The sequence below is a fragment of the Squalius cephalus genome, assembly GCF_949319135.1.
Source record: "Squalius cephalus genome assembly, chromosome: 22".
NCBI lineage: Eukaryota > Metazoa > Chordata > Actinopteri > Cypriniformes > Leuciscidae > Squalius > Squalius cephalus.
In genome coordinates, this window is record NC_137143.1 from 4,816,049 (window position 1) to 4,828,732 (window position 12,684).

Sequence of the window (12,684 nt, forward strand, 5' to 3'; positions counted from 1 at the left end):
TCATTACTCATGCACGAGCTCGACTGAAGTGACCACCTTGATTGGCTGATGATTGTAACGCGGGAATGATTCAAACACCTCCCCTACGATGATGAGTGACAGGTGACAGGTCTGAGAATGCGTGCGCTACACAAGTAGTGCGAAGGACGGAAGATCATGAATAACTGAATAAATAGCCTAAATGAATAAAGAGTAAGGCAAAACAAATAGCCTATTAGCCTAATGAAACATATGGATTGATGCAATATCTTTGCAACATTATTGAATTAATCTGTCACTATATGCCTCTGCCTACGTTTGCAAAGAGAAGAACATTTTAATTTGATTCACAATGAAACGTTACAATTAGTTCACATGCAATGAGTAGCCTAGTTTTGGTTGTTGTTGGTGGCATTATTGCATCCCTAGTTATGCCTACAATGCAGAATTGTTCCCTCGCGATTGGAAGCTCCTGTAGCCGCCGCATACGCATTTCAAAACATCGCAACGTGAAATGCCACAAAAAGCGGTTTGTGAATAGGTCTTAGTGAGTTAGGAGTCCTCTCGACTTCTTTTAAGCTGTCCCAGGCTTAGGTGCTACTTTTAGGGCTAAAATGCTTTGTGAATTACTCTTAGTGAAAATAATTAGGAGTCCTAAAGTTACGAGTGACACGCCCATTATTTTTATGAGTTGCTCCTAAATTCGCCAGTTAGGAGCTACTTTTAGCCTTAAAATTCTTTGTGAATACGGCCCCAGACCATTTAACAATAGCATTCAAGTAAGAAATGTATTCTTATTAAAGGTACAATATCTAAGAATTTTGTATCAGAATATCCAAAAACCACTTGCACAGTGTTATATTTTTTTTTCAATTGTGTACTTAAATTATCCTAAATGTTTCCAAGAATTTGTAAATTCAGAGAAATTCACATTTTAAATAGTGCCCATCCCTTGTCACTTGTCGCCTGTCAATGACGTAATATCCGCGTTATCCCTGGTTTCCGCTTGTACCGCCATAGTAACCATGGTGACAGACGTGGACAACTGGGTTACGTCTAGCGGCACGCTCACGCTGTTGTTGTTTCGTTCAAACATTATGGACCATGACAAGCAGACTTTGGAACAAAACGAGAAATAAAACGAGGATCAACTTTGACTTGACAGAGAAGCTCTTGCATGTACTTTATTAGACAGGTGAGCAAATGTACATAAAGCAAATCAATGTTATAGCTTAACATGATGAATACATATTGTAGCTTTAAAGCTACTAAAGTAATTCAATCAAGAGCAGTGAGTGATTTTCTGTTTTTCTTTTGATGTTTAACATGAGATTTCTTTCCCTGCAGTTTATGTTCACAGACATAACTGTATGTAAACTTTGTGTGTTTTTGAAAGTTTAAGCACAAAAAGACGTAAAAGAGAGCAGTTTAATACTCATCTGACTTTCTTTGCGTGTGCTTCGGGTGTGTGTGCTCAGAAAACCATATATCAAAAGTTTAGACTGATGGGGCTTTAAAACGCATGCAGATACACTTTCATGATGATGAAGAACTGCAATGTCACGTCAGAGTGACCGCGATAGAGATAATCAAAACCAAACACATGTTTTAGTTTTTGGCAGAGTATCCAAAGCACTAGCGGTACAAGCTCCGCCCTCTTCTGGAAAGGCGATCAAGCAGCTAATTTGCATTTAAACATACATGCACGAAAACAGCATGATTTTCCTTCCACTCAAAAATGTACAACATGATATTGTAAGACTGGAAAAACTGGAAGAACTGGAAGAGAGGGCAACTCTCCGAGAAAACAAAGGAAATTAACATTTGAACTCTCTCTTGTGAAGTTAGCATCACCATTTGAGACGCAAGTCTCACCTCAGAATCATCCTAATTTACACCTCTTTCCCTCTTCCCCCATTCCTTCTCTCTCATGCTGAGATCACCAAAATTCACCCAAAAATCTATATGGTTTAATGTGAATAATTATCATACAGTATTATATATGTTTGGTATCATTTGAAATCTCTCAGTGCGACTGGTACAAATGTCTCATCCTCAAAGAAGTAAACCGAAAGGTAATACAGTTTTTAAGAGTTTAAAGATAACTTGCTTACAGAGGAGGGTGTAAGACCTCCAGGCAAATGGCATCGGCCCTCAAAAGGTATAAACTCTGAATGCAAATTCCCATTGTTAGCAAATGTTTCCATGTGAAAGAAGTTTCTGTCTTGGTCTGGGTATATAAAAGAAATGCAACAAGAGGCTCAGGGCAATTTGTAACTCAAAGTAGCCCGTGATGCGGAGTGTGGGCAAGACACCCAGCATCATGTATTTTCTAATGTCAGGTTCGCATCTTTTCTCTTTATTCCAGAGCATTTGATGTTTTGTATTCATTATCTTTGAACTGATTATGAAATTGGCATGATACATTTACCTGACATAATAAATGTGGAAACATTTGATTATATTCTGACTGACTTTTTTTTTTTTTTTTTCAAGTAGAAATTGTTTTGCCAAGTAGATTAAACAAATTTGTATTTTACCACAAGTCTGCATCAGATTAGTGACGACTAATATTTGGCACTAATTCAAGTGTACTTGGTTTGCAAAGAAAAGAAGTGTATTTCTGTTTAGAACAGCAAAAATGCTGCTTGACCAATCTAAATTTGGGTGTGTCTTACCTCTGTTTTAACTGAATGTTACTTTAGATAAGTGTGCGTGGGAAACCACGGCATGGCCAATCCAAAGCTATTATAAGAGAAGTAATGTTGATCTACTTATATCTGTAGTAGTGGCCATACCTCTGCCTGAAGTAAACATTACTTTAAATTCAAGTGTATGCAAAACCACAGGGGAAATACCAGTATCTTTGATTGTGTAAGCGTGAATGCGACCATCTCAGGTATATAGCCAATTACCTGTTTGGTGACCGAAGCTGGCGAGCTTGTGATCGTGAGACTCGCGTTAAACAAAAGGCGTGAAGACCTCAAAGCGACATAGCTTCCTAATATGAACGTGTAAAATTTAAGTAAAGAGTTGAAAAGAATAACAAAATTTGCTGCTAAACTATTATATAAATGACCATTAACCAATTGGCATTCTAACCTAAATTTGAGGTCGTGATATAATGGAGTCAGATAAGTTTAATTGGAACTAAATTACTTTGGCACGTGGAAAAGACAGTAACGCGCAGAGACCTTCACCCGTTTTATCGGATACCGCCATTGAACCGATTTAGACGGGATTACGATATAATAAATGATCTGTGGGGTATTTTGAGCTGAAACGTCACAGATACATTCTGGGGACACCTGAGAATTATATTGCTTCTTGTAAAAAGGGGCATACTAGGTCACCTTTAAGTCAGCAACAAAAATGTGTAAAATATATGTTTTATTAACAAAGTTTGGGAGGAACACGTTCAAATGATCTATTCAATCAACACGAGAGGAGGCCAATATATAGCCTACATCGCTGACTCATCTGTTACTCGACAGTTTTTCTGCATCCCTCCGCCATGCCGACTCCTCACTCTCAACTGGTTCCTATCCCAGCCAGGGATACTGGGGAATACATACTCTGAAATAATCTGATTATTTGTAAGTGTGAACTTGTGAAATATGGATTATGTGAAGGGGGAGGTCTGTAATATTCTTATATTGTGTTCAATTTAAAATTTAACAGAGTGTCAAATTTGTCTGGGATGTGCTTTTACAACAGTATCATGTGATATCAAAAACAAAATAAATATACCTGCACAGTACCTTTACTAATTGGTTCAAAATGTGAAAGGAACAAAACATGTCAAGCCCTGTTCTACTAGTGCTAAGCTTCGTTTCACTTCAGATAAGGTTTTAGAAGACTTCACACATCTTTGAAGAAAATTATGCTTGTAAAATTACAAAAAAACTACATTGCATTATTTGATTTGGAAAGAGAAACATTTGCGATTCACTAAAATTTGATACAATTTTACTGTTCTTGTTAGTAAAACCCAGTTAAAATATAGTTTTTCTTGTGGTTTTTGGAATAATAATATCTGTCCTATTGCATTGTTAGTGAAGTTGTTTACAAAAAAGTTATAGTTAGGGTAGGTTTATCACTGAAAATTGTATTGTTCTTTGTCTACTCTTATTGGCGTTAGTTTGGACGGAAGGAAGCACAAATTCACAAAGTCAATGATTTCAGAATGAGCTGTTTGAGTTTTTAAGACACAGGAGGACGTTCTGAAAGTTACAGTATATCTATATAATGCATCAAACTCTTGTTTCCAAAGATCCGGGAAAACTGATTTCTAATGACCCCTTAAAATGCAGAACTAACGGTCAATTTATTGTTGATGTGGCATTCATTTTATTAATTACATAAGTAAGTGATCAAGAGCATATGAATGTAAACAGAAACGTAACATGATTATTTTAAGGTTTTTATTGAGTTCTTAAAAACCAAAACGTACACTGAACAGAATATCCACAATTAGCTTTTGTAATGTTTATCAGGGAATTACATGGATTGAAACTAACACCAATACCATTATGTCACTTGCCATTTTCTTAAGTTTGTAAGATTGTTCAGTCTAGGCTACCTGCTCATTTTGATTCTGGAAGACATGAAATAAAGGAAATCTAATATTCCTCACCTTCCTCTTCTCCTTCTCCCTCGACTGAATCTACACCCACCTCCTCATAATCTTTCTCCAGAGCTGCCATGTCTTCTCTAGCCTCCGAGAACTCGCCCTCCTCCATTCCTTCACCTACGTACCAGTGCACAAAGGCACGCTTAGCGTACATCAGATCGAACTTATGATCAAGCCTGGCCCAAGCCTCTGCGATCGCAGTGGTGTTGCTCAACATGCACACGGCTCGCTGCACCTTCGCCAGATCACCACCGGGGACAACAGTGGGAGGCTGGTAGTTGATGCCAACCTTGAAACCAGTTGGACACCAGTCCACAAACTGGATGCTGCGCTTGGTCTTAATGGTGGCTATTGCAGCATTTACATCTTTAGGCACAACATCACCGCGGTACAACAGGCAGCAGGCCATGTACTTCCCGTGACGTGGGTCACATTTGACCATCTGATTGGATGGTTCAAAGCAAGCGTTAGTGATCTCAGCCACTGAGAGCTGCTCATGATAAGCTTTCTCAGCAGAGATCACAGGAGCATAAGTTGCCAAAGGAAAATGGATACGTGGATACGGCACCAAGTTGGTCTGAAACTCAGTAAGATCAACGTTTAGGGCGCCGTCGAATCGGAGAGAGGCAGTAATGGACGATACAATTTGACCTATCAGCCTATTGAGATTGGTGTAAGTAGGACGCTCGATATCAAGGTTTCTACGACAGATATCATAGATGGCCTCATTGTCGACCATGAAAGCACAGTCTGAGTGCTCTAGTGTGGTGTGTGTGGTGAGGATGGAGTTGTAGGGCTCCACCACAGCAGTAGAGACCTGTGGAGCTGGATAGATGGAGAACTCAAGCTTGGATTTCTTTCCATAATCAACAGAAAGTCGCTCCATCAGCAAAGAGGTGAAACCAGAACCGGTTCCTCCTCCAAAACTGTGAAACACCAAGAAGCCCTGAAGTCCAGTGCACTGATCAGCCTATGAAGAGAGAGGAATGGAAAGAAAGAAATGTATTCAGTTAAAAACAAACGCTGAATGAAAACAGGCTGAGTGCGATTATAAAGATTCCTCACCAGTTTGCGGATCCTGTCAAGAACGAGATCAATGATCTCTTTGCCAATAGTGTAATGGCCACGAGCATAGTTGTTCGCTGCGTCCTCCTTTCCAGTGATCAGCTGCTCCGGGTGGAAAAGCTGCCGGTAAGTTCCAGTGCGGACCTCATCTGAACCGCAAAAAAGCAGTTTGAGAGAACGAACTCGTGGATCAACCATAAAGGCCAGTTCACACTGCACTGACAGACGCCAAACAACGGCAAGAGACACTTTGTCGGGTTTTGCTGGATCAACGTCACCCTGTCGGTGTGTGTTGCCGTTGGTCAACGCTTGTTTTCTGTTCCATTCACCGTTTGTTGGATTGTGGAACGTCTGAGAAGTGAATACTGTAATCTGGTGACTGTCCGCATTGTTCGCCGTCTGTCGGTACAGTGTGAACTGGCCTTAAGAGACAGCAGGAAATCAGATACTAACCGATCACAGTGGGCTCCAGATCTACAAACACTGCTCTGGGTACATGCTTTCCAGCTCCAGTCTCACTGAAAAAAGTGTTGAAGGAGTCGTCCCCTCCACCGATCGTCTTATCACTGGGCATCTGTCCATCCGGCTGGATCCCATGCTCGAGACAGTAAAGTTCCCAGCAGGCATTGCCAATCTGGACGCCAGCTTGACCCACGTGAATTGAAATACACTCGCGCTGTTGTAGAAAATAAAAATGTGCATTGTCATGAACATATATCCTGTAAATTTTGGATCATGTCCAGCTCTGAGACACAATGAAGCTTTAAAAAATGTCATTTTCTTATGATAGATTTGATTACATACCATCTTAAATTCAAATACATATTTATTTTCTGGAAGATTTTTTATGTTATGAAACATAGCAATAGTCTACTTTATAAAAACATGATGTCAGCACCATTTTGAGATGCATAATTGTTCGTAATTAAACAGCCAATGGCACCAATGTCATGAAATCTAAAGAGCATTACAATCCCAAAATTTGACTTATGACATATGGGGTGATTTAACTCTCTTTAAAAGCAATAATACTGGCTAAATCTCACAAGTTAATGTATAATTTACAGTACATAACATATATGATCCTTTTTGGTCTCACAGATTAGAAATATTGGCAGAATTGTATAATGCAGAATTCGATCTCCTCTTCTAGCAATGGCGTGCAACTATATAATTAAAGCTGCAGAGCAAAACACCAAAATATATGAACATATGAAGAAATTAACTGAGAAATTAAAGTGTAAACTCACCATTTTGTGTTTTTTTTTCACAGGTGCTGTCGGCGCTGATGTGTGTTGATCTCACTGCAGAGAAGATGGAGGAAGAGAGAGAGAGAGAGAGAGAGAGAGAGAGAGAGAGAGAGAGAGAGAGAGAGAGAGAGAGAGAGAGAGAACTGGCTGCAGGAGGGAGTGGCTCATCATCATCAAAAAAACAAAAAAAACAAGCCTTTGTGTGATGATAACATTCCAGACTAAACGCTGTTTTACCGCGCGCCACTGAATGCTGTTAAATCCTTTATCTCTTTGTGCTAAAGGTTGATTCAAACATCATACATAGTGCAGTTCGTGTAGCCTAAATTTATTCAAATGACCTGCAACATCATATGCATCCTAAAATCATTTAACATTTTTCCATTCGTGTTTTTTTCGGACCGTACCGTTACATTTCAATTACCCGGCTGGACACAGTAATCAATAACATGCAAAATTGATGGGTAGGCCTATAATAACGTTAAACATGATTTACAATATGTCTTTTAGATTTGATGGATGCACAATATCCAGACAGACAGAATGTGTTTCAAAACCTATAAACTGCATCTAAAGTATTCTAGTCTAGGGTATAATAAACCACTCCAAGCTCCCTAACTAGTCAGCTCACAGGTTTTTAAAACACGACCAGCTCGGCCACCGCCCGTATTAGAGATTCTGCTGCAGTGATGGCGTCATAATGCTGCAGACTATACCAAGTGATGCACATTGTGTATTAAAAAAAAAAAGACTTAAAAATTTAAGATTGATAGATTTAAAAATATTTTGCAAGAGGGGTTTAACTGACTCAGTATCATATTTATATTAAGATAAATTGAACAATCTAGTTATAGCCTAGGCTACATATTAACACAATTATGCTCAGAGGTTATTTAGACATCAATGGCATGCATAAGCTCGATTGAAACGAAAGTGTTCTGGTGCAATAAAATTACAATTTCTATATTCACATAGGCTACATAAAGAAGTGGGTCAGATCCTGCTGCTCTGTCGCTGTATAAAAGCGGCGCGACTCGAGGATTTCTCGCAGTTACTACATCGACTCTTCACTGTCGAGAACAGTAACGCTGTAGAGCAACATCTCGTTTCCAGATCAATCCTAATTAGGCCTAGAGGAAAATGGTGAGTAGCTGACTAACGTATTATTACTTTTAGACTACACTCTTAAAAATAAAGGTTTCAAAAAGGGATATTTTCCCCATTATAACAAACCTTTTGTGCAATGAAAAGGTTCCATGGATGTTAAAGGTTCATGGAACTATACCAATAAATAACCTTTATTTTTAAGATTGTATACTATTTTAAAGACAGGATACGAATAATAAAACAATTACAGCAATAATTGAGTGATTGGTGAAGTTATTATTAGCCAAAGCCTAAACTAAATCGGGTAAATTATCTTTGTAGATATTATTATTAATAATAATAATAATAATAATATGCACGTGTAGTAGCAGATAGTGATGCTCCTCAACTGATGCGAGGCTGCAGAGTGTATTTGATCGATAGTAGGTGAACGATATGCTCGATAGTAGGCTATAGGGATAAGATGTTCATGCTGAATATTCAGCATGCATTTGACGCGGCTCAAACGTTAACATGGTCACATCAGTGTTCATATTTTTCGTCGAGGAGAAGATGAGCGTTTAAACGTGGCGATACAGTATTAAAACGACAATACAATACACAATGCAACAGTGAGCAAATAGGCTACATTATTAACCTTTTAAAACGGAGGGGTACATTTCAAACGGCTGGATTAAATCACAATCACTTGTAATCAAGTTACTAATGTTGGACTTTTGATTCTGGTAAGGACTATCCTGAAAATTGTGTCCTATAGCAATGGTTAATTGTGTTGTTAAGGGAGTGAAAACACTAATCTTTCTACAGTGCAGCATATGCAGACAGCCATAATCTCATTAAAATGTATTACCCTGACCAGCTAAGCTCAGGAAACATATGTTGCTTGAAATGCTTTAAACAGATTCATAATTATTCTCAGTTGCAGAGTGAGGACTATTATAAACCCAGAATGAAAATACAGCTCTCAGCCTTTGTATGGGTTGCTCTTATAGGCCTACTGCATATAGGCTACTGTACATTGAAACATACAATTTGGTAAAATTGATTTAAAATGGAAATAGGGAACAGCCAGATGAAGTTTGTGGGTTTAAAATAAGAGAGGATGAGGAACATGGCATCCATGGTTGCTCAGCCCAGTATTTTCCCATAATGTCTCGCCTCTATCCTCTCAGTTTTATGTCTAAAGCTCTGAACTGCAAATATCACAACACATAATTCACAGTTGCAATATATTAAAGTCCTAAAGTATATCAGATTTGAAGGATGCAAATAACGAACTATTATATAGCATTAAAACGGTTGCATTTCTTCCTCACAACAGCGCGAGTGTATTTCAATTCACGTGGGCCAAGCTGGCGTCCAGATTGGCAATGCCTGCTGGGAACTTTACTGTCTCGAGCATGGGATCCAGCCGGATGGACAGATGCCCAGTGATAAGACGATCGGTGGAGGGGACGACTCCTTCAACACTTTTTTCAGTGAGACTGGAGCTGGAAAGCATGTACCCAGAGCAGTGTTTGTAGATCTGGAGCCCACTGTGATCGGTTAGTATCTGATTTCCTGCTGTCTCTTAAGGCCAGTTCACACTGTACCGACAGACGGCGAACAATGCGGACAGTCACCAGATTACAGTATTCACTTCTCAGACGTTCCACAATCCAACAAACGGTGAATGGAACAGAAAACAAGCGTTGACCAACGGCAACACACACCGACAGGGTGACGTCGATCCAGCAAAACCCGACAAAGTGTCTCTTGCCGTTGTTTGGCGTCTGTCAGTGCAGTGTGAACTGGCCTTTATGGTTGATCCACGAGTTCGTTCTCTCAAACTGCTTTTTTGCGGTTCAGATGAGGTCCGCACTGGAACTTACCGGCAGCTTTTCCACCCGGAGCAGCTGATCACTGGAAAGGAGGACGCAGCGAACAACTATGCTCGTGGCCATTACACTATTGGCAAAGAGATCATTGATCTCGTTCTTGACAGGATCCGCAAACTGGTGAGGAATCTTTATAATCGCACTCAGCCTGTTTTCATTCAGCGTTTGTTTTTAACTGAATACATTTCTTTCTTTCCATTCCTCTCTCTTCATAGGCTGATCAGTGCACTGGACTTCAGGGCTTCTTGGTGTTTCACAGTTTTGGAGGAGGAACCGGTTCTGGTTTCACCTCTTTGCTGATGGAGCGTCTTTCTGTTGATTATGGAAAGAAATCCAAGCTTGAGTTCTCCATCTATCCAGCTCCACAGGTCTCTACTGCTGTGGTGGAGCCCTATAACTCCATCCTCACCACACACACCACACTAGAGCACTCAGACTGTGCTTTCATGGTCGACAATGAGGCCATCTATGATATCTGTCGTAGAAACCTTGATATCGAGCGTCCTACCTACACCAATCTCAATAGGTTGATCAGCCAAATTGTATCGTCCATTACTGCCTCTCTCCGATTCGACGGCGCCCTAAACGTTGATCTTACCGAGTTTCAGACCAACTTGGTGCCGTATCCACGTATCCATTTTCCTTTGGCAACTTATGCTCCTGTGATCTCTGCTGAGAAAGCTTATCATGAGCAGCTCTCAGTGGCTGAGATCACTAACGCTTGCTTTGAACCATCCAATCAGATGGTCAAATGTGACCCACGTCACGGGAAGTACATGGCCTGCTGCCTGTTGTACCGCGGTGATGTTGTGCCTAAAGATGTAAATGCTGCAATAGCCACCATTAAGACCAAGCGCAGCATCCAGTTTGTGGACTGGTGTCCAACTGGTTTCAAGGTTGGCATCAACTACCAGCCTCCCACTGTTGTTCCCGGTGGTGATCTGGCGAAGGTGCAGCGAGCCGTGTGCATGTTGAGCAACACCACTGCGATCGCAGAGGCTTGGGCCAGGCTTGATCATAAGTTCGATCTGATGTACGCTAAGCGTGCCTTTGTGCACTGGTATGTAGGTGAAGGAATGGAGGAGGGCGAGTTCTCGGAGGCTAGAGAAGACATGGCAGCTCTGGAGAAAGATTATGAGGAGGTGGGTGTAGATTCAGTCGAGGGAGAAGGAGAAGAGGAAGGTGAGGAATATTAAGATGACACATATCAAGTGAGCATTCAGTTTGTCTATTGCAATGTAGAAAACATGCTGTAAATATTCGTTCTTTACATCATGTTAACCACAAACTTGATCCTGCAAGTAATTTCGATTTTTAAGCCATATTTTATGGATCATCCAAAAACTGTGTATAAATAAAATAAAATTATGCACTGACCTTAACAACGTCTGCAATAAATTGATCATTTGAAGGGATGAGTTGTGTATGCTTTTACTGAATCAGCACACACACACACACATTTATATTCATTTCAGGTGTGGTAATATTTATGTTCACGTTTTTATCCAACAACTTTGTTTACTTTTATTTTATTCACTAAATATCAAACCTACCCACTTGAAAAAAAACTTAGACTGAATGTAGTGTATTTTTCTCTCTTTTCCCTTGCTCCCTCAAACGTTTGACATGAAGTATATTATATAATGAAATTTGCTTAATATAGTTTGAGACCATTGAGCATTTACTTCAAAATAGTGATTCACATAAAATATCAATTAGATTTACATTACAAATTGTATTAAAGATTACTCTTACAACATAATACACCAACATCAACACCTATTACACTAAAATAACTACCACTTATTAAAGGTTAAAAAATATATATAAATATTCAAATGTCATTTAAAAAAGTGGAATTGTAAAATGTAATTTTACTATGGGGAAACTACATTTGTTGTGATGTGGTACTCCTAACCTTATTCTGGCATAAGCATTTTATTTTTCCTTTTGTCTAAAATTTAAAGTGCTTTAGTTAGCAATGTCAAGATTATTGATTAAGCTGGGTTTGTCAGTGCCAAAACCCTATAAAGCAAAAATGCCAAACACATAATTGCAGTGAAAATTATTTAACCCCCTGACCAGCAATAAATTCTGGTTTTGTGAACAAATAATACAAAAAAACATCAACCAAGGCATCATTAAATAGTCATATAAAGTTTATTAATATACATTTGCATGTTTATGAGAATAAATTTGTCACTTCAAAAGAAAAAAAAAGAAAAAAATTGAAACATCCATGTACAAAATGATTCCACCCCCAGAAGGACTTTGAATTCTTCACCTTTTATAATCTTCAATAAATGCTGCCTGTACTGTACTGTTAGCTTATAGATTTTGTGCAAAAGCTTCCAGTTCACTGATATTTCTTGGTTCTTACTGCCACTGCTTTCTTCCAATTTACCAAAGATGGGATTTAAATCTGGAGACTGAGCAAGCACTTGAGAACATTCCAGATCAGGGGCCGTATTCACAAAGCATTTTATCTTACCACTAGGAGTACTCCTAAATCGCACTAAAAGATTTTAGCTAGGAGTTTTCTCTTAAAAGTTATTCACAACGCCTTTCAGACCTACTCTTAGTAAAGAAAAATGACAACTCCTAAACTAAGAGTGAGTCTTCGTTGCTATGGATGACGTCATTACTCATGCACGAGCTTGACTGAAGTGACCACCTTGATTGGCTGATGATTGTAACGCGGGAATGATTCAAACACCTCCCCTACGATGATGAGTGACAGGTCTGAGAATGCGTGCGCTACACAAGTAGTGCG

At 39.3% G+C, this 12,684-nt stretch overlaps 2 protein-coding genes across 2 annotated transcripts; one reads left to right on the top strand and one right to left on the bottom strand.

Annotated features, from left to right (window-relative positions):
- Positions 1 to 2,471: 2,471 nt before the first annotated feature.
- On the bottom strand, positions 2,472 to 7,206 carry LOC307149859 (tubulin alpha-1A chain). Its single transcript, XM_079856444.1, has 4 exons — positions 6,928 to 7,206; positions 6,131 to 6,353; positions 5,678 to 5,826; positions 2,472 to 5,582 (listed from the first exon to the last, which is right to left on the bottom strand). Exons 1-4 carry the CDS (start codon positions 6,928 to 6,930, stop codon positions 4,602 to 4,604), a joined length of 1,356 nt encoding a protein of 451 aa, XP_079712570.1. The 5' UTR covers positions 6,931 to 7,206; the 3' UTR covers positions 2,472 to 4,601.
- A 401-nt stretch (positions 7,207 to 7,607) lies between these two features.
- LOC307149858 (tubulin alpha-1B chain) lies at positions 7,608 to 12,117 on the top strand. The gene is made up of 4 exons (XM_079856443.1): positions 7,608 to 8,070; positions 9,356 to 9,578; positions 9,883 to 10,031; positions 10,127 to 12,117. The coding sequence occupies exons 1-4, from the start codon at positions 8,068 to 8,070 to the stop codon at positions 11,105 to 11,107; spliced, it is 1,356 nt and encodes a 451-aa protein (XP_079712569.1). The 5' UTR covers positions 7,608 to 8,067; the 3' UTR covers positions 11,108 to 12,117.
- Positions 12,118 to 12,684: the final 567 nt, after the last annotated feature.